General features: G+C 35.3%; 1 protein-coding gene across 3 annotated transcripts in view; it reads left to right on the top strand.

Moving 5' to 3' along the window:
- Positions 1 to 3,345: 3,345 nt before the first annotated feature.
- The window catches only part of LOC120516375 (exportin-5), a 53,479-nt gene continuing 34,391 nt past the window's right edge, over positions 3,346 to 22,433 (top strand). Inside the window, exons 1-11 of one of the 3 annotated variants that reach the window (XR_005630835.1) lie at positions 3,346 to 3,638; positions 4,387 to 4,508; positions 6,323 to 6,395; positions 10,278 to 10,415; positions 10,745 to 10,927; positions 14,964 to 14,990; positions 15,254 to 15,439; positions 18,522 to 18,598; positions 19,799 to 19,898; positions 20,229 to 20,312; positions 22,101 to 22,226. Coding sequence is in view for 2 of the 3 variants with exons in the window: in XM_039737999.1 (XP_039593933.1) it covers positions 3,534 to 3,638; positions 4,387 to 4,508; positions 6,323 to 6,395; positions 10,278 to 10,415; positions 10,745 to 10,927; positions 14,964 to 14,990; positions 15,254 to 15,439; positions 18,522 to 18,598; positions 19,799 to 19,898; positions 20,229 to 20,312; positions 22,101 to 22,226 (1,221 nt within the window). In the remaining variant the exon portion in view is untranslated. The remainder of the gene's footprint in view (positions 3,639 to 4,386; positions 4,509 to 6,322; positions 6,396 to 10,277; positions 10,416 to 10,744; positions 10,928 to 14,963; positions 14,991 to 15,253; positions 15,440 to 18,521; positions 18,599 to 19,798; positions 19,899 to 20,228; positions 20,313 to 22,100; positions 22,227 to 22,433) is intronic. The other 2 variants (XM_039737999.1, XM_039738000.1) reach the window with 2 other exon arrangements.

The following is a 22,433-nucleotide window of genomic DNA, read 5'->3' as shown; positions in this document are numbered from 1 at the left end:
ACTACTCACTTGGTTTATGTATTACATTTTAAATTAAACATAAAATAATTATGTATTTATGAAGAAAAACAAAAGTAATTTTTAAAATGCAGAATTAATCACTGCAGACATTTTTTCATAACTTAATTACAGAAGCTACTTCTTTATTTTGTGGATGCAACACTGGGAGTGTTTCCATCAACGATAAACACATTTAATAAATATGTAAATTCAAATACATTTTCTCTCTACTTAAAACAATGAATTCACCCGAAAACACAAAAGCATTGTGTAGGGCTGTGGGAGTAGTCAGGTAAGCCACAGAAGGGAAGACAGCATCTATACATCTTAAAAAAAATTGAGTGGCGTGTTAGTCTGTGAAATATCTGCCATAGTGCTACAATACTAAAGCTCTTCATAGCAGTGTGGCATATCACCTTCTTCTTACTTTTTCTTGCTGGATGGTTATGAGCAGACAATTCCCATTTTAACTACAGGTAGGTCACTTTCAGTTCTGCAGATAAACATGAATGACCACTAAATCTAGAAGTGCTGTCCGTATTTGTGGAGTCCATTACATTTTACTGCCAGGTGTAAATGTAATCCAACTAAAGTATATATGGATAAAATTTATACAATGTAGTGACCTCTTTGTGGGTAGAAGAAAGGAAGACACCTGAGTCAGCAGGTCAGGTCTGGTCTGGTTGGGGAGCATGCACTGGTACAGTGCTTTGCCACACCCACCACATGACGGAACAGCTTGGGATCCTGGTTGGCAAACCTCCCAAGGCAGATACGCGGTGCCAGGTTTTATGTGGCCATCTCCTTGACCTGGTCCAGCCACTTGGGTCCTCAACAATGAAAATAGTATCCTTTAAGTTGAAAAAAATAAAATAACCCACTTTCTGGGCAATCCATGTAGACATTTCTATCTGTAGGTTTCTAGAGACAAGGCAATCACAAAAAAAAAAGATGCTGATCTTTTTCTGGTTATGAATTACAAACTTTGCAATTAATATCGATATCTGGAAACATTTTACTTGTATGCTCAAAAAGGGCTACATTTGGTAACAGAGGATAATTTCTATCAATTAACCAAGCTTTCTGCAAGTTAATATTTTATCCTTAATAGTCCTTCCCTCTATAAACTAAATGCTCTTGGAATAATCTGATTTAATAAAGAGATATGAATCCTGATAAATATATTATTATATTTGTCTTCAAATATATTTAGAGTGCCAATAAATATACCTGAAATGCATGGGAAAATTGTATGATAATGCTTACGTAAATGCAACAACTTCATTGGAAAACCATTTAAAACTAAATAGATTCTGGGAAAAATACAGAGAAGCCATATTTTGAAATAGATGTCTGGTAATCTAAAATACTGCCAAAAAATCTGTTATTCCAAATTATCAATTAATTTGGTGAAAGATTATGTGAAAAACATAGTTTTAATGCTCTTAGTACAAAAATTTGACAAAGGACCTTGGAGTTTCTTACATTCAAACCAACACCAAAGAGAAAAATTAAGTGCTCCGTATATCCTAAAGATTATTCTTGGAATATTAGTCCAAATTGACTCATTATACAAAAAAAAAAAAAAATCTTGATCCATTTAATTTGGAAAGCACTCACAAAACTACAAAATGTGCAGCCCCTAAGCCGTCCCTTGTATTATAAATACAAATGGTAGGAACTGAGAATCCCACCACTGAAGGTTTCTAAAGGAAGTAGTCCCAAAAATGCCCACTAGAGGGGCAAACACATAATCCTTATGTATCTTCTTCCACTTATTTATAAAAGGATTTATTCTTTAGAAGAAAAAAATGCTCTGCAATACTATGAAGTTATAACAAGCACAAGAGACATACTATGCCTGTTGTAAGCAATTCAAAAAGCAAACAATATCCCAACACAATTTCCAAAGAGTGTTCAAAATACAGAGCAATAATGTCAAACAATCTAGAGAAATTACAAAGCACAACAAAAACACAAGTAAATTCACCAACACATTCAAATGAACTATTACATATGTGTGAGATCCTCTGGTTTTGTAGGACAGAGGACAGTTGCTGGTGATAATCGGCAGGCGGCCCCACCTTTTGGGTGACCACCCACAAAACACATGGAACATAACACAGGTAAAGACAGTACAGCAGATAATCAACAAAACTAACATTAACATAAATGAATTGCTCAAGCAAGAGCAAATAACATATAAAACATGGATCTGAACCACAGCCAGGGGAGGAACCCTGACCAAAATAGAACACTACCTAGCAAGGATCTTGTGATGTATTCCTCCATATGAATCTAATGGGTTGGCCAACTCTGTCATACCATACAGAGGAAGCAAAAATGCCCAATGCCAGATAAAGTAATTGAGACATGGCATCTAGCTTGGAGAGATGTACCTTACCACTCCACAGTTCACTATCCCACTAAACCAGATCCTTTAACTCATCAGTCCACGCCACTAGTTAATACTGATCTTCACATACCCCACCCATAGCTCCTGCTGGCAATATTTATTTGCCTAGCGTGCAAGCCGCACTGTGTCAATCATATATGAGGAGTTTTAATAATAAGACTCACTTTAAAGGAGATGTTTAAGAAAACTGACAGTTACAGTGCTCCATATGTAACATGTTTTGGATTCTGATGAAGCTACCTGCTTTATCACCCCTGCTGAAGCTGGATATTTAGTGATTTGAGTGTTTTGCTACCTGTATTTTAAGTAATCTTATGGCAACCTGGAGGTTTATTAGGGCCCCTTCGGTGACGTCCACCCTGGCGCTCTATGTAGGTGGAGTTGACTCCAATGGACCCCAGCAGAATCTAGCTGCAGACCTTCGGAGATCTAACCGGTTACAATATGGTTCAGATTAGTGTTGAGAGACACAGATGTGCATTCACTGGAAAGAGATTCTCTTTAGAAAGGTTGCGTAAATTCTTTCATCTGTCCGTAACCTTTCTTAGGCAATACACACTATGGCAAACTAATACGAGAGGAAGTCATCAAGGCGCCAAAATGTTTTGGTGAAAATAATGCTTTAATTTTTTTTTTTATATGTCGCATCAACACTGGCTAATTCTAAAACAGAGAGGGAGAGTAACACTCATGCTTAAAGTGCTCGAATTTAATGTGGAACCAAACAACAAAAAACTTTTTTATTACAATATACAAGGAGATAAAATAATGTATTTAGAAAATTAAAAACGCTTCGTGGGTTCCTGGTGCCAGATGTTAAATTACTTTATTGCCTCGACCCGAGAGTCTGCAGACGATCTCTGAGAAAGATATCAATTAGAAGAACATAAACTACAATTCCCACAATGCAAAGTACTTCCAGGTCATCTGATGCGTGTGCTTTCTTTTTCTATGGCCTGTAAGTTGGTAACATGTACAGCGGACCAGTGTGAGAGGAGAGTGAGATACAGGGGTATTTAGAGTAACGATTTTGAGATCTTTAAAATTAACTTGAAAACACACCACAGAAAAAACCCAGTAATAATTTTTGAAGGCTTCACAAAAAGGGATTTAAATAATGTCGACCGATCAGGTGAATGCGCTTTGTGAACAGTTAATCAAAGCGGTGAACGTTATGATGAATGGAGAGTCCAGTCAAAGGTACCGACTGGAGGCTTTGAAGGTAACTATTTGTAGTTTATTATGTAGGTATTGATCACTGTGTACAACTTTAGCGTAGTCCAGCTGGCGACACGTAACTTCGCGTGCTTGTTTCATATTTACCTGTTTTCTACCTTCAGTTTGTTGTATATTGTTCATACCTGTCATTTTGTAGATCGTAGGGTTCGTAGAATCCCTGAAAAAGGAAGAGATTATGGAAGGAACAGTTATTGTTGAGGAAATTGTTTAGGTCTGATGCTGTTATAAATAATATTTGGAAGAATAGACAATTGTACTATATACAAATGACAAACTGTTATTTCATGGCTTATTTTGCGTGCTGGGCAGTTGAAATATAAAACAATTCTGGCAAACGCGTTTATGCAAAGCACGGGACATTGTGTGATAATTTGTAATAATGATATGTATTCTTAATCTGAAAACCGAATCGGCCAACTAAATTTTATGAACAGCTTATCCTGCGCCCAGACTCGGTAGCTGTATTCAAAGTAATTATTTGAGAAAATTTTATCCTTGGCCTTTATCAAAGCAAATTTATATGCCAGCGATATAAACTTCTTTTCTGAAAACCATAAGCAGTGTTTTTTTATGCCCAGGGTTATCACTCTATTGAAGCGTGGCCAGTTACATTTTGAGGTAAACTTGTGTTCAGAAAGTGGTCACTCAGATCGCACTGCAGCTGTGAAAAATAACTTATTTTAAGATCATGTTTATTTTTGGAAGACTAACTATACCTTTCTTTTTCTCAGTTTTGTGAAGAGTTTAAAGAAAAATGTCCCATTTGTGTTGAATGTGGTTTAAAACTAGCCGAAAAAAGCCAGCCAGCACTAGTGAGGCACTTTGGCCTTCAGATATTGGAGCATTGTGTTAAGTAAGTTTCCTTTTGATTCAGCCATTTACCTTTTAGGTCTTGTTTTGCACTGGAATATTTTTATTGGTATATTCACCTCTGTTTTTGGACAGTCACACATGAGATTTGTAAGATTTACTCAGACCTAAGAATCCTGTCAGCAGTGATGTTTACTACAGAGTAAAGCTTTCACTACCTGCCTGGTGCCAAAGAGTAGACTACACTGCACAACACCACAGAATAAAATGCAACTTTACACATTCTATGCATAGAAGAGTTAAATCACCTTTACACTTTCAATGCACCTTATTTCCAGCCTGGTTTATTCCCTATTGCATTACTTTCACACTACAATGGGTAGCCACAAATCCAACACCCCCACGTTACTACTTAGACAGTATGTTGCCATCAGTGAACCCAAGAGTAAGTGGTTGAAAACACTAGGGAAACTTAAATAAACATACTTTTGTGTGTTTCTCTTATCTCTACCATGGCACTGTGGCTTATAATCATGACAAGAACCTATTAATAAGGTATCTATCTATCTATCTATTTATTGCTGAATTAAGATAGGGAAAATATGGAAACTCGACAAACATCCTGGATTTGAAAATGAAAATACTTTCATAGAAGTTCAATCCTCAGCAACCACAGAAATACAATAGCTTGTATCACAGGTTCCAAGTTCCTGGTTGAAGCCAGATATATTCAGTTAGTTCTTTTATTTTCCAGAAATGGTTTTCATTTTATTTTGGAGTTTGCATGTTCTTCTTAATGTTGTATGAGTTGTCTTTGGGTACACCAGTTTTCCTCCCACATACTTAAAACATGCAAGTTAGGTTCATTGGTAGTTCTGAATTGCTCTGTGTTTGTGAAAATGGCTTCTGACTCATAGAGGGTTGTTTTCAGCATAGCACCCAAAGTTGCCAGAACAGATTCCAGTATAACCTCCTACTGCCACCAGAGAAAGATATTAGCCTAACAGATATCACTGGTTACGTTATTTGCAAGAAGTGGTGGGCACAGTCGGGCCTGGAAGGCCATAGTGGATGCAGGTTTTTGTTCCTACCCAATTGCTTAATTAGAAACCAAACCTTACCAATAACTCATCTTTATTTAATTTTATGGCTTCTTAATGTTTTCATTCTGCCATGTAAGTTCATTCTTGTTTCATGTATTTTTATGTCCAGGGATATCATCCAAAATATTTGTAGCCTTAGGCGGATGAGTAATTCTCAGTCCTTCAGTTTTTCTCTTTAGTTTCCTTTTGAATATACACAGATGTATATGGAAACACGTTGGCTGGAGAACTGCTGAATCCTTTGTCAGTTACATGCAGCCATTTCAGACTAAACTAAACAATTAAGGGCAGGGAATTTAAAAAAAAAAACACGAGCCAACTAATAAATGATACACAAAAAATTTGCTTGAGCAATAAGTGCTTCAGCAGCAATAATGACTTCTCGGTAAGAAAGTGGGTTGGAACAAAAACATACAGCCACCATGGTCCTCCACGACTGCCTTTGCCTTCCCCTTTGTTAAAGGGTATTTTTTTTTTCACCAATTATAGTTTATATTAATTTGGGTTTGGAAAATTTTAAGGGGTTTGGTTTCACATTTGGATATGTACAATGTAAATACCATGTTAAACTGCATGCATATACAAAGCATTTATTACATTTTATTTAAAAAATGCTGCATTCAAGAATACAGTTTGCACCGGCAAATTAATGTTTAATATGATGGTAAAATTTAAATATGTTATACTTGACAAACCACTGAACGTATCCTTTAAGTGGACATGCCTAAATGTCAGATATTTATGTTTTATTTAGGTATCGTTGGAACAACATGCAACAGGAAGATAAAGATTTTTTAAAAAATGACGTGATGGGATTAATATCAACCGTAAGTCCTAATAAAACATTTTTTATGATGGATAGACTATTTTGTATTCCATTATGCACTTGTAAAGTTGGTGAACAAAAATGGAGACATACAGACTTTACTTAGATGTTAAGGTAGTAAAGTAATTGGTGAATCTTCTTGAATATGGCTCAGGTGCATTTCATCCATCCTAGTTGTTAGTGATTATAACTTCAAGAAATTGAAAGTCTTTGATCCTTACCGCAACATTCCCCCCACTAAAGATGGGATGATTTCTGAAGTCTATAAAAACTCCTTTGATTTGTTGACATAAAGGAGGAAGCAGTTGTCCTGGCAACAGTGTGTGCAGTGTGTGAGAGGACATTCTGTTAACAGGCATGTGATGGTGGTTTTATAAGTAAATGTAATGATGGAGTTGGAGCTGTGTTTGAGGACACACTCATAAGATAACAAAAAGTGCAGCACGGGGACTGAGCACATTGCCCTGTGGGGTGCCTGTGCTGAGTATCATTGTGGAGGTATGATACTTCCAGTGTGTACTTGCTGAGATCAGCCCTCTAATAAGTCCAAAATCAATCTGGTAAGGTTAGCCTCAAGTCTTTGAGCTTTATCAGCAGCTTTGATCGCAAAAAATTAAGTGCTGTTCTGTAGTCTTTAAAAAGTTTTTTTGTCGTAGCAGTTTTTATTATTCAAATGTACTAGAATAGTGTGAAATGCAAAGGATTTAACATCCTCTATGGACCAATGACGTACAAATTTATGTATCTGGAATGTTCTGTTTATTTCTTCCCAGGACCAGACTCTTAAAGTATTTAATCACAAGGGGAGAGAGCGCCATTCATATTTAGTCATTGAGACAGTCTACTTTTATTGTCTTGGGTACAGGGATAATTGTCGTCTTTAAGTAGGTGGTGAGCAAAGATTCATTCAGAGAGAACATTAAGTATGTAATTTAAAATGCTAGCAAACTGGTTGGTACAAGCTGTTAAAGTGTATCCTGAAATTCCATCCAGTCTTGATGCAATATAGACTTGCTTAAAAATTTTTCCTTGTGTCATCCACAGAAACACAGAAGGATGAATTATGCACTGCTATGCGCAGTCACATGAAAAGACAGTTTGTTGTCATGATCAAATCAGGCATATGAACCATTTAGTTCTTCAGTGATGAAACATATGAATGTGATTACATTAGGCTATAGGTTCTCACCAATAAGCATCTGTAAACATTACCACAATTTACATTTATTGCGACTAGCTGCTATACTCTGTCTCTATCTTGTCCTTGTACTGATGATGTTTAACAAATTTCCTGATCTTTTTACCTACATTTCTTGGAATATTTCCATGTTGCCAACCTAAATTGCCTTGTTCCGAACCTTGAATAATTTTCAGAGAAGTAATTTGTGATCCATTGTTTCTTCTTGGGGGTGGCACGGTGGCGCAGTGGTTGCGCTGCTGCCTCGCAGTTAGGAGACCTGGATTCGCTTCCCAGGTCCTCCCTGCGTGGAGTTTGCATGTTCTCCCCGTATCTGCGTGGGTTTCCTCCCACAGTCCAAAGACATGCAGGTTAGGTGGATTGGTGATTCTAAATTGGCCCTAGTGTGTGCTTGGTGTGTGGGTGTGTTTGTGTGTGTCCTGCGGTGGGTTGGCACCCTGCCCAGGATTGGTTCCTTGTGCCCTGTGTTGGCTGGGATTGGCTCCGGCAGACCCCCGTGACCCTGTGTTCGGATTCAGCGGGTTGGAAAATGGATGGATGGATGGATGTTTCTTCTTATCGCGAGAACCCTAAATAAAAAGAGGACTATTTCATTTATGCTAGGTAGAATGCCCAGAGGGGACTGCGCGGTCTCATGGCCTGGAACCCCTGCAGATTTTATTTTTTTTTCTCCAGCCGTCTGGAGTTTTTTTTTTTTGTTTTTCTGTCCTCCCTGGCCATCGGACCTTACTCTTTTTCTATGTTAACTAATGTTGACTTATTTTAATTTCTTATTTTGTCTTTTATTTTTCTTCATTATGTAAAGCACTTTGAGCTACTTTTTTGTATGAAAATGTGCTATAAAAATAAATGTTGTTGTTGTTAGAGGATTGTTTTTATAGGCACACAATTATCCACACATTTTTAATGAATCCAGTTTAGGCAAATAGATCGCTTCATGTTGCTCTTAAGTGTCTCTGCTTTATGGGTCAACCCTGAAATTTTGTTTACCTTTCTGACTTGCTTGCAGCCATTTATTGTACTATGACGTTTACAGTACTTAGCCTTTAAAACCATGTTTAAATATTACTTAGTTTGGAAAATCTAGGTTTTTATTTTTCTTTTTGAATTTTGTATTAGATGTGTTTGTTTTTGGGTAGGGATTTCCAAAACATTTCTCTGACTGCTTTTGTGCAATTACATTTAATTAATTCAGCCTGTAAAGGAAACTGATCATTTTGATTAGGTTGTTTATTTTTAATGAGATGGCACAAGACAAAGCAAGTGTGATAACTTTCAAGAATAAATAAGTAAAAATTCAGACATGCACCCCTGCTGTGTGAGAGAAGTACAAGATGGTGAAAAATTATTTAAAACTTAGACTGGGCTATTCTATTACAGTTCTATGTATTAGGGTAACAGAGAAGAAAAAATAGGTACACAGTGAATTATAAAAGTCTCATAGTTTATTTTGTCATTAAAGTAGGACATCATAAACTTCATCTTAAAATAAATGTTTAATTTAGTAGAGTTTCCCAAACCCTTTAGAAGGAAACCGAAGCACTTGGAGGAAACCAAACAGGAAGACCTACAAACTTCAGGCAGGGAACACCCAGGATGTGACCCCCTTAATATGAGGCAGCAGTGCTACCTCCACACCACCATGCCCTTGTATGTTTAATTATTAGTAGTATACATTATTTTTATGAAGCTAACAATTTATCTGTAAAATGTAATACATTTGCTTTAATGCATTTCTTCATTAAAATGATATTAAGTATAAATCTAAAGCTGTAATATCATGAAGTTAATGTTATTTGTTTGAAGACTGCTGCCTGTGGCTCCTCTCAGAGCAAGAGAAAGTCCACTTAAGAAGCACATAGCAATTAACAATTGGTTTGGGGAACACTTAGAATACAAAGCATTTAATATGCTACTTTAGTTATGATGGGGTTTGAGAGACTCTAGTAAATTAAACATTGATTTTAAAAGGAAGTTTGCGACATTCTACTTTAATGACAAAATAAACTATGAGATTAAAGTGGAAATTTTGAGATTAAAATAGAAGCTTCAAGTTTAATCTCGAAATAGACCTTTTTATGTTCATTGTCTTCCTATTTCTTTTTCTTCTCTGTGGCCCTAATATGGTTCTGTACATTTCTAGTCCCCATGGACAATGAGAAAAAATGTGACAAATGTTTTGTTCTTTAGCTGCCTGATGATTGCTATTCCAATTGTCGAATTTCTGTAGAGCAAGTGGGTGCTTATTTTGTATTCTAATATGTTCTAAATTAGTAAGTTAATTGCAAAGTGAAAGAGTGCTTGGACAATTGCAAACTAAGAATTTGCCTAACTGTGACAGTTAAAATCTGAGGAATATTGCAAAGACCATAGAGTAGCATGCAGCAGTCTATCAATTCCACCTGAGGTATACATTCTTCATCAGTTTGACTTGAAACTAAAGTGAAGAAGTTGAGAGGCTGAAAGAACTTCAGAAATATTATCTATTTGCAGAAAAACTGTTGTGTTTAATATATTTACAGGTATGTTGTTTTTTAATCATATTGTACATACTCATATTATATATATACATGTTGTTCTGAGCCTGTTTAATGAAAGGTAAACTTTAAGAATAAATGAAAAACGTTGAATTGGTCTGGGCAGGATATTATTTTTTTAATGCAATTAATGTTATTTAAATTTTAGGGTGTTTGTCCCATTCTGGAGGAAGAGGGTCATATTAAGGATGTTTTGTCCCGTATTGTGGTTGAAATTATCAAGAGAGAATGGCCACAGCATTGGCCTGATATGCTGAGGGAACTGGAGTCTCTTACTAAACTTGGAGTAAGTGCTGGGGGTCTTTCAATCACTTAGTCAACTTGCTTACATTCAGCTTCTTCAATTTTGGAGTTAAAGCCAGGCTTTTGTAATATTAATGGTCTTCCTGAGTAATTTCATTTGTATCTCAGAAGTGTAATTTTACTTTGATTAAATATTGTTTGTGTACTTATTAAAAGTCAGTTGATTATTTATTTATTTTTTTGGAAAGTCAACAGAATAGTACTTCAGAATTATCAAACATGCCTCTAACATTTTAATTTACTACTTTACAGAATATAATCAATTATAGGTTTTATTGTTAATATTTTTCTCTTCTGTTTAATAAAATCCAGGAAGTTCAGACAGAGCTGGTGATGTTTGTCCTGCTGAGAGTAGCAGAAGATGTGGTGACATTCCAGACACTCCCTGCCCAACGTCGTCGTGATATCCAGCAGACCCTTTCCCAGTACATGGATAAACTTTTTGGTTTTTTCCTCAACATTCTACAGCAGAATGTGAACAAATATCGTAAAATGGTAAGTCTCTCTCTCTCTCTCTCTCTCTCTGATTCTTTATAATAACAGTATTACATTTTATAAACACCTTTACTGACACTTAAAGAAGCTATACATAAAAATGGTAAAAACTGACAAAGAGTAAAACAAAAAAGAAAAACAAACTTACAGTAAGGTATAATCAACAACCGTAAAAACCTATATTTTAACATTTAGCAGCAGAGCAATACACCTAAAGTTAGAATGAAGATGCTATTAAGTTCTGGCCTGGATGGCAAAGATTTGGACTTGCTAGATTTTGTTACAACTAAGAAGGAGCTACAGTATATAAAAGGTGTTGCATAAAATGAAATAACTAGGGGAAGGGGAATTGGCTCCTGTTCCTGTTTTTGACAAAAATATAGTAATGCTCAACCATAGTGTGATTAACTTACGTTAATAGTTTAAATCAAATTATCTTAATGATTATACAATTAAATTTGAATCGAAAAATTGTCCTGCTGCATTGTGATATTATATAGACTTATTTTAAGACTTGTTGTTCATTTAAAAAGGCACATGAGGGCAGTGTTTAAGCTTCATATCAGATTTTATACATCTGGAAAAAGAAAAGATGCATTCCTTGAAAAAACATGCATTGTAAACATAGTCAGCTTGAGACAATTTCAAGCAAAAGCATGATGGACTTTGCTGCACACTGTGTAGTACATATCTGAAACTGAAGCAGTCCATCTGTGCTGTATTGCACATACAAAGCAAACATGCTTTTGCAAGGTTGGACTGCTATCTTAATGGCACTAACAGAAAAAAACTCTCCTGACTGGAGGTCAGACGAAATTGCAGAGCGTGTGAAAAGTGATCAAATAAGCTTCTGCTCAGAGAGTTAACTAAACATGTGACTGTCAACCAAATTGATATGCCATTATTCTTAAAAAAATACATGCAATTCTTTATAGTAATGTAAAGAATAAAATGTAATAAAGTTTCCTGTAATGTAATGTTTGCTGCATGCTTTAACATAATGTTAAAACTATGCAAAAATTATACAATTAAACCTCTGAGAAAATTGGTTTGTATTTTTTTGAGTTGACTTTTTTAATAACAGTTTTTAATTAATGAAAGGGTGTTGAGGATTAATTAAAGATATGATCAAAGTTGCATCCAAAATTTATGCATGAGATGGTGGATTTAGCTTTCTAGGTAATTGTAGATCCATCCATCCATTATCCAACCTGCTATATCCTAACTACAGGGTCACGGGGGTTTGCTGGAGCCAATCCCAGCCAACACCGGGCGCAAGGCAGGAAACAAACCCCAGGCAGGGTGCCAGCCCACCGCAAAATTGTAGGTCCAGATCTATAGAATATTTTGATTTGATATACTTTATTAATCCCCGAGGGGAAGTTGTCTTTTCACATGACCTTCAGGTATCGGAGACTAGGGTCAGTCATTGTACAGTTCCCCTGGAGCAATTTTCAGGTTAAGGGCCTAGCTCATGGGGCCAACAGAGTTGGATACTTTGTTGCAGTATTGGGATTTTGAACCAGCAACCTTCCAGATAACAGTGCAGATCCTTAGCCACAGAGCCACCATGCTACGGGAAATAATGACGGTCATTACAATTAATAATTTGATCTAAATATTCATGAATCTTAGTGCACAGGTTCCCAAACTTTTTTTTTTTTTAAGTCAAGGACCCCCAAAATGCACTATAAAGTTGGGGCCCCAAATATAAACCCAATGCTCTAAAGGGCAGCATGATCCTGGATCTTGGTCACCACTAACAATAGTCACACTACATGATTTTGTGTATTAGTAGGCATGTTAAAGCAAGAGCAAAATGATAGCAGGCTTTTGACACATGTGATCAAATGTCATGTGACATCTGTAGGTAAAAAAAAGCACTTACTTGAAATACTGTTTTTAGCAAAAATCCATCATTCTTGGTTCATGGTTCCTGGACAGTCCCCACCCTGGCATGGATCAGCTCAAAGGTGGGGATTGAATGGGGCCTATGACCTCAGATCCAATGAGTGAAGTGGAAGGGTTCGATTTAGAATGGGCAGTGGATATGAAATAGTGAATCTGAAGTACAGCTGAGCATGGAGATTCTGCTTTGACTGCTGTGTAACCAACATTTCTTTTAACATCCCCTTTTGATACTTTATTTTTTTTTTCTCTTGCATAATACCTGACAGCTGCTTGTGTACCTCACAGGTTGAGGTCTGCTGCACTGGTATATAACTATACTGATGAAAAAGTACTTTTATGCAACAACTACAGAACATTTTGAGTTCTTGTATGTTGATTTAAAATACTCTATGAGACAACTTTAAAGATCATCTTTAAAATTGGGATTTTTTTTTTTTAAATGGTGGGTGCAGAAGTTCATTCAAAACTGACAATGTGCAGCTTTGCCACGGCCCATATTCAGAAAGCCATTGTGCTACTGCTCTCAGCTGCTCATTGTATTCCTTTTTTTGTTTTGCTGAGTATTTATTTCCATTTCGCAAATAGTGAATGGTAATGACATTTTTTTATTTTTAAGGGTTACTAGGGGGCTTCGCCCCCTGCTCACTTTGCTTGCCAACCCCCCTTTGCATCTCTGTTGCTCACGTATGTGGATTTCACTTTCACCAAACAACAAAACTTTTAATTTTCGCAGATAGGCCTCTTCATTGGGAAGAAACACTACTTTTTTTTCCCCTGATGGCAACATGAATTAGACGATCTACAAGTCTCCGACAAAGTTTAAATCCGAACAATATATTCGATCTCTTTTCGCTGTTCCATTATTTCACAGAGTAATAATTTCTGTTTGGTTGCGCTAATGCAATCTTTACTGTTCTTTTTTTGAGACTTTCGAATTTTCATACTTCCATTATCTCTAACCTGCTCTGCATATGTACCGCACCAATGTTTTTGAATTCTTTATGACGTTCTACTTTGTAATCTACTCTTTGTCTTTTATTTCCGGCCCCAGGCTTGGTTAAATCTCTTGGCACAAAGACTCATCTCGCGGGACGTGAAGGGTCTCTCTGAGAAAATCACGTCTTGTCTCCTTCCAAGACCTTTTTTTTTTTTTTTATAATAGAGAGATAAGGAGTATACATTTTCCTTGAAAATGTATTTTATTTCCTGTTTGGAATAGTTGTCAGCTAAATAAATAATTTTTCTATTCTTCTGAAGCAGAATTTTTTCACACAACAGCAGGGAACATGAGCTCAGACTAGACTGTCATGAGACTAATTAGTTTTACCCAATTGTTTTGTTTTCACAGTAGCAATCCTGAACTTCACATTCTTGTGGGACCCTGTGTTAAGTCATTTACAGGCATTTCATCATCATTGTCATTAATAGATATTCATAAGATACATTTGAAAATGCTAATTTGAAATTAAAAGCAAGCTCTTTATTACTTTGGTTAAAATTGAAAAAACACAGATGGGGTCCACTTTGAATTTTAAATATAATGCTGAAAAATCATCCCTACGTAATATCTTGTTAAATGCATGCTTAACTGACACCTTTTACAGTAATTTTGTGTGTATTAACATTAAATTGTAGTCTTAATACTCCAGTTTTTTGCTGTAAGATACTAAGGGCCTTGCCAAACACCACTTGTACAATCTTCCTTACTTAAAAGTATACCGTGCTGCTAGCTATGACAGTTTAAGTCAATGAATAGGTTAGAATGTGGATGAATAAATAGGTTCTTTAGAAAAGTGATGGATGTCATCCCTTTTCTAATCATGTTATACACACCTGGAGCTGGTGCATATCCTAGCAGAACTGGCTGTTAGGCAGGTTGGTTACAACCTGATGCTTTGTAGTGATTAATTCTGAGTCATTACACATTACACATTACATATAAATTTATATACTCTTCATTTATAGTGACATTATTTATTTTGCATGACATAAATTGCTATTAGTTTATGATATGTAAAAATAATTGAAATGCACATTGTTTTGTGTTAAATGATTATGTGAAATGTATCATGTATAATTAAGGCATGTTTTGATTGTAATGTTTCTAATTGTCCCTTTATTACAGAAAACCGATCCATCACAGGACAGCAAGGTAAATGTTTTATATATATCAAGTTACCTAACCATATATATATATAAATTTTCCCCTTGGGACAAATAAAGAAAATTGGTCTGCCTGCCTGTATGTCAACATTAAATACACAAACCTTTGTTCTTTCAGTCCATAACACGTCACATTATTAAGAACTCCTTGTTCTGTCTGGTCCAGTCAAATCTACAAATCTCAGTAGCATCCTAAATTGTATGTGACTTTAAAACTTTAAAAACTGTTTTATCTCATTTAATCTCTTTTAGGCTAAAGCTCACTGCCGTGTTGGGATAGCAACACTGAACACCTTAGCTGGATACATCGACTGGGTGGCTTTAAATCACATTACAAGTGATAATTGTCGACTACTTGAGATGCTTTGTCTTTTGCTTAGTGAAACTGAGCTACAGCTGGAAGCTGCTGAGTGTCTGCTTATTGCAGTGAGCAGAAAGGTATGGTATTATAACGACTATTTAGGTCTGATGACAGTTAATGTATAAGACTTTTAAGTAACAGAAGTAAAAATACATTGCCTTGTAAAGATACTCCAACCCTGTAAATGTTTTTTGAGATGTTATTGAATTACAAATTATACATCTTACTTTAGTCTATATTTTTATTGTGAACTTACATGCTTACAAAGAAAAAATCTTAAGGCAAAATTAGTTAACTAATATTTCAGACAGTCAAAGTGTAATATATACCCACACAATGTTTGATTCAACCTCATTTTGCAACGTTAGCAGCTTTAAGTCTTTTCAGGCAGGCACTTGGCCTTGCACACTGACAATTTCTACCCATTTAAGTTTCTAAGACATTGGCAATTTTTTGTTAGAATTTTTATTTTCCTAAGGCATGAAACCTGGACTGAGCTAACAGAATTTGTCCAGAAATATTATTAGAGACATGCAGTCTCCTTTAACGTGTGTTTTCTGGCAGCCACTTATCTTAAAAGGACTCAGACCACTTATATAAATTATTTTTTTCCTGCATTATCTTTACCCGCATGAGGACAAAAGTCATTATTTTTTTGGCTTCTTTCTACCGTATCTAAGCTAGGCAAGCAACCATAGCCAAAATTTATTACACTGCCATAGCCAACTAAATGAAAGTTTATCTTTACCATTGCCATGTACAGTTGTGCTTGAAAGTTTGTGAACCCTTTAGAATTTTCTATATTTCTGCATAAATATGACCTAAAACATCATCAGATTTTCACTCCAAATCCTAAAAGCAGATAAAGAGAAACCAGTTAAACAAATGAGACAAAAATATTGTAGTTGGTCATTTATTTATTGAGGAACATGATCGAACATTACATATTTGTGAGTGGCAAAAGTATGTGAACCTCTAGGATTAGCAGTTCGTTTGAAGGTGAAATTAGAGTCGGGTGGTTTCAATCAATGGGATGACAATCGGGTCTGAGTGGACACCCTGTGTTATTTAAAGAACACAGATCTATCAAAGTATGCTCTTTACAACACGTGTTTGTGGAAATGTGTCATGGCACAAAAAAACCAGATTTCTGTGGACCTCAGAGAAAGAGTCGTTGATGCTCATCAAGCTGGAAAAGATTACAAAACCATCTCTAAAGAGCTTGGACTCCACCAATCCACAGTCAGACAGATTGTGTACAAATGGAGGAAATTCAAGACCATTGTTACTCTTATATATATATATATCAGAGAATTCTAAAGGAAAATGTCAGGACATCTGTCCATGAACTGAATCTCAAGTGAAGGTGGGTCATGCAACAAGACAACGACCCTAAGCACACAAGTTGTTCTACCAAAGAATGGTTAAAGTAGAATAAAGTTAATGTTTTGGAATAGCCAAGTCAAAGTCCTGACCTTAATCCAATTGAAATGTTGTGGAAGGACCTGAAGCGAGCAGTTAATGTGAGGAAACCCACCAACATCCCAGAGTTGAAGCTGTTCTGTAAGGAGGAATGGGCTAAAATTCCTCCAAGCCGGTGTGCAGGAATGATCAAAAGTTAACGGAAATGTTTAGTTGCAGTTATTGCTGCAAAGGGGGGTCACACCAGACACTGAAAGCAAAGGTTCACATACTTTTGCCACACACAAATATGTAATATTCGATCATTTTTCTTAATAAATAAATGACCAAGTATAATATTTTTGTCTCATTTGTTTAATTGGTTTCTCTTTATCTACTTTTAGGACTTGAGTGAAAATCTGATGATGTTTTAGGTCATATTTATGCAGAAATATAGAAAATTCTAAAGGGTTCACAAACTTTCAAGCACAACTGTAGTTCATATTTGTCGGTCGTCAAAATTATCACCAGCTTTTTTTAAAGTGAAGTGACAGAAAATATTTTCTGCTAGAAAACACCATGTTCACCTGATGCACCAAAAAAACTTTTTTAATTCTCTGACCTAACAGCAGCAGGCTTGAGTAAAGTGTTGCAGGTTGGAGTTAGAGACGGAGGAGTTTAAGTTGCAGTCTAGACCTCTGCATTTGTTTATATATACAACATTTATTTATATAGCACATTTTCATACAAATAATGCAGCTCAACGTGCTTTACATGATGAAGAAAGAGAAAAAAGACAAAATAAATAAGAATTAAAATAAGGGAACACTAATTAACATAGAATACAAGTAAGGTCCAATGGCCAGGGAGGACGGAAAAAAAAAACAAAAAAAAACTCCAGATGGCTAGAGAAAAAAAAAATCTGCAGAGGTTCCAGGCCACGAGACCGCCCAGCCCCCTGTAGGCATTCTACCTAACATAAATGACCTCAATCAGTCTTCATGGTATTCAGGGTTCTCATGGAAGAACTTGATGATGGTCAGGTGGACTTCTGGCCTTTAATCCATCAATGTGGGGACATCACGGTGCTTTGATCAGGTGGTGGTGGCGCAGGTCGCCACCCCAGAAAGCCGGAAAAAGAACAGAAGAGAAAGTAGGGGTTAGTACAGATTTTGAATATGAATAACCTGAATAATAATGACAATTCATCAGGATTAAACTAAGATGAAGCTATGAGAAAGCCATGTTAAAGTAATGTGTTTTCAGCAGTTTTTTAAAGTGCTCCACTGTATTAGCCTGGTGAATTCCTATTGGCCGGCTATTCCAGATTTTAGGTGCAAAACAGCAGAAAGTCGCCTCACCACTTCTTTTAAGTTTTGCTCTTGGCATTCTAAGCAGACACTCATTTGAAGATCTAAGGTTACAATTTGCAGTGTAAAGTGTCAGACATTCCGAACTATAAGATGGAGCGAGATTATTTAAGGCTTAGTAGGCTATAAGCAGGATTTTAAAGTCAGTTCTAAATGACACAGGTAACCAATGTAGTGACATCAAAACTGGAGAGATGTGCTCAGATTTTCTTTTCCTAGTTAAGATTCTAGCAGCTGCATATTCCTGAAATATGTAGTGGAAACACCTCAATGTATTATTAAATTACTTCAGTCTGAAAGGTATTTACTTGCATTTTTCATTCCATATGAATAGATATTCATTTTGTGCCATATTAAGTTTTACAGTTAATACAATAATTTTTAACAGGGAAAACTAGAAGATCGAAAACCTCTGATGGTTTTGTTTGGTGATGTGGCAATGTACTACATCTTTTCTGCTGCCCAGTGAGTTTTTCCATCTTTGGAATATTTTCTTTATCTTAAATATTGGCCTTTATATTGTGTTTAGTTTCTAATTTTGTTCTGGAATTCTGAATGTAGTCTGTATTCATAAATAGTAAGTATCAGACATATCTTTATTTGAAATATTTTAGTTTATTTAGATCTAGGTTTTTATTCATATTATTTGACTGTGTAAGTGATAATTAAACAGCTCAGTTTTGTAATTTGTAGTGAATCTACTTTGATCATGAATCCAATTGAGTCCTGAAAACCAATGGTCATTTCACCTTCTCTTTAATGTAATATTCAAAAAGATTGTTTGCAATATAAGCTCTCTATAATTTGTTCAGTAGTCCAGCAGGGGGAATCTGAAAATGACAGTTGACTTTTTACTTGCATCATGAAGATAGTCCTGTTGCGTTTGTGCAAAATAGCTGAAATTTTGCTTGTATCAAATATTGGAAGATATTATTAAATAGATCAAAGTAAAGAAATCCTATCTTGTTGAAAAAATGTATATTCTCATCTCTCACTTGTACTGCTTCTGGTGCAAGAATTTAAACGATAAACACAAAGTCATCTCAGTAGAACATAAAATACTGAAATGATTTTACTGTAGAATCTAAATTAACAGGCTTCAAACATTTAACAATGCTAATAATTCTGATAAGTTTAATTCAGATTGAGTAGTTATTTCAGAGTTTCCTTGCCCACAGTTATCCTGATATACATAGAAATCACTGGGAAAATTGTCAAAATCATGTAACTCTGCTGGAAAGCTAAGTTTTGATCCTGTCACAAACATTTTTATATATGAGCAGTATATACACACCTACGAGGTATATTAAATAAAGTCATTTATTTATGCCCGATGAACTGCTTAGAGAGTCATCATTACAAACACACAGCTACTAAATTCCATCTACAGTAAGTTGTCCTTTCTTGTTAATTTGTTGTTCACTAATGAATTAGATTTTTTTTTTACTTTTATCACATTTAAAATTGTTGTTTTAGTGCACAAACCTACATTGAAAGTAATTAATATTTAATATGATTGATAATTTTAGTTGAGGTTATTAGTGTCCTAACATTTAGTGCGAGGAAATGCTTTTTTTTTTTCTACCATCTAGCTACACAAATTGTTCTGGAAAAAAGATTAACCTTAATGCAAATTCTCATAAATACAATACTACTCTTTTGCAGGTCAGCACATGGAGCAGGACTTACTGAAAGAAAGTATATATTCTTGAAAAGACTGTGCCAGGTCATGTGTGCCTTGGGGAATCAGTTGGGTGCGCTTCTGGTAATTAACTTATTTTTGCAAAGAAAACTACAGTGAAGTTTTCTTTGTTAACTTTAAACTTTTTAAGACAAAGTTACATTTTTATAAAGCAACCCAGACAATTCTAGATAGTTGAGGAAATATTTCATTAAAATATTACATCTGGTCTCCCAAATGCATTTGTGTTGCTTTCTCTTAATGCACAACTATTTTTTTCTTGGAAATGTTATTGTGTTTTATGTATGCTATATTTAGTATGTAAGTTTTTTTTCTAAGCTATACCTAGTCATTCTTTTACTGCAAATAAAGGTGGCATAAAAGAGCACTAAAACCTTTACCTTTGCTGCTCAGGGTTCTGATGTTGATATTGAAATCCCCAACAACTATGGCAAATATTTGGAAGCATTCCTTGCATTTACTACTCATCCAAGTCAGGTAAAGTGCTTTATGAATAGAAAAATATGTTTTTAACTGTTAATAATGCCTTTAAGCTGTTAAATTATTTTTTTGTGATAATTCAGTCAAGATAAATAGATATTGAATTGGAACAGTGTAAATCGGAAATTGAATCGAATCAGGACATCAGTGCTCTCACCCAGCCCTAGTCTTGTAGTGGTCAACTATCCCATCCTGCCTTTCACCCAGTGTTGTTGAGCTAGGCTGTAGTCCCTGAAAACAGTTAATATGATAATTATCAGAGCCATGTAGATCAGCGCCTTCTGTATCTGCTGTATAGAAAAACACCGCAGGAGAGTGTATCGAATTTCCTAATAATCTAACTCCATACCCGTTGCAGTTTGTAGTCAAACATTAGTTCATTATGCACACGTGCAATTTCTTGACATTGTACAGAATGTTTTTATTACTTAAAAAAAACTGTCCTTGGTAAACTGTAGTTGGTTGTGTCCAAATGTATTTTATTTGCATTTATTACTTAAAAAAATAACTGTCCTTGGTAAACTTTAGTTGGTTGTGTCCAAATGTATTTTATTTGCAAAGCTTCCAAGTCATATTTTCATATCCCAGCCCAGGTATTAAATTAAGTTATCAAAGCAAGTAAGAAAATAAGTTATAATTGATTGACAAGGCAAGAAAGTAATTAAAAATGTCAAATCCAAATAACAAAAGTGATACATACAAAATTCCAATAAACAATAAATGGCTTCCACTCCCTAGGCCTTCTCAACTCACTTATATAGCCACAGGGAGTGCCCAGGAGTGGTGATGTCAGGATGGTTCAGCCTCTTGAGGGCTTCACCCATGAAGGACGTGGAATAGAACACAATAATAAAAATAAAAAATAAGATGCATAATCACTCAAGAACAACACAAACCACAATAAGATGCATAAACACATGTAATACCATAGCATTATATATTTTAATTAGAATAGAAACACTCATAACTTTACCTTACGTCACTGGCACACTATTTACAGCCATAACTGCAAGATCTTATTTTATTGACTGTGCAATGGTTGGTTCCTGGCATCTGACATAGAATTAAATGCTGACTAGGGCTTTTCTAAATGATGTCACACAACTATTGTGATGTTATCTATCCTTAGGCTGTTTTTACTGTCTTGTGATTTGAGTTTAAAATAATGTTCCTTGGTGTTAACAGAGTCGGCTACTCTCCATTCTCTCCAGTGTAACACAAATAAAAAAGGTCTACAATTCACTAGTCATTTTTTCCCAGGTTAATTTTAGATGATAGCTGGATACTTTTCCTTTTTAACAGCACCTGTGAACCCTAGAATTTTCTTATATGTTCTTAAACTGTAAAGTTGCACTGAACCACATACAGGCCATCACAGTCTCAAGAGAATTTAATTATTTGCATTGTATACAGCCACAGTGCATAATTAAAGTACTGTTTATCATGGTTTTGTTAAAAAAATGCATAGGACAGATCTCATACCCACACCCATAGCCATCGTGCTTACCCTGAAGTTACTCTTTTTTGTTTTTTTCAGTCAGTAACACTTCATTATAGTGTTTATGGTCAATCTGACTTATTTAAACACTTCAGAACTTAACATTTTTGTTGTAAAAATTATGCCAAGCAAAGTAGGTATGTGCAATATACAGTATAATGGTAAATGTCATGGTTTTGAGAATACGTAATTATGTCTGTTTTTCTAAGAATTTGAAAGTTTATCTTGTTAGCTTATTTATTTATTTCTTTAATTTATTTAGTCTTGTTCATAATTTTCCTATTCAGTTTTTAAGGTCCTCTACACAAGTCTGTTGGGGCTCTTTATTTAGACATGATGCTCTTTCAAAAAATCCTCTTACCATCCAGACAACTTTGAAGTATTTGAGGGCCACTATGACTAATCTTGTTAAGGTAAAAAAAAAATAAAATGTTTATTATGTGAGCAGTGAAAAATATTTATTGATGAACTCATTTTCATAATTCTGTTAGTGTAGTTAGTATTATTTTGTGGTGTCTGTACTGAATTTGCATGTCTTCACTGTGGGTGTGTCCTTAGGGTGTGCAAATAAGGCTATTTGGATTTAAATGAGTGTATTCTGTGTGAATGTGGGGATCTCT

This window comes from Polypterus senegalus, chromosome 16 (genome assembly GCF_016835505.1).
Source record: "Polypterus senegalus isolate Bchr_013 chromosome 16, ASM1683550v1, whole genome shotgun sequence".
NCBI classification, from domain to species: Eukaryota; Metazoa; Chordata; class Cladistia; order Polypteriformes; family Polypteridae; genus Polypterus; species Polypterus senegalus.
This window is presented reverse-complemented; position numbering and strand designations above follow the sequence as displayed.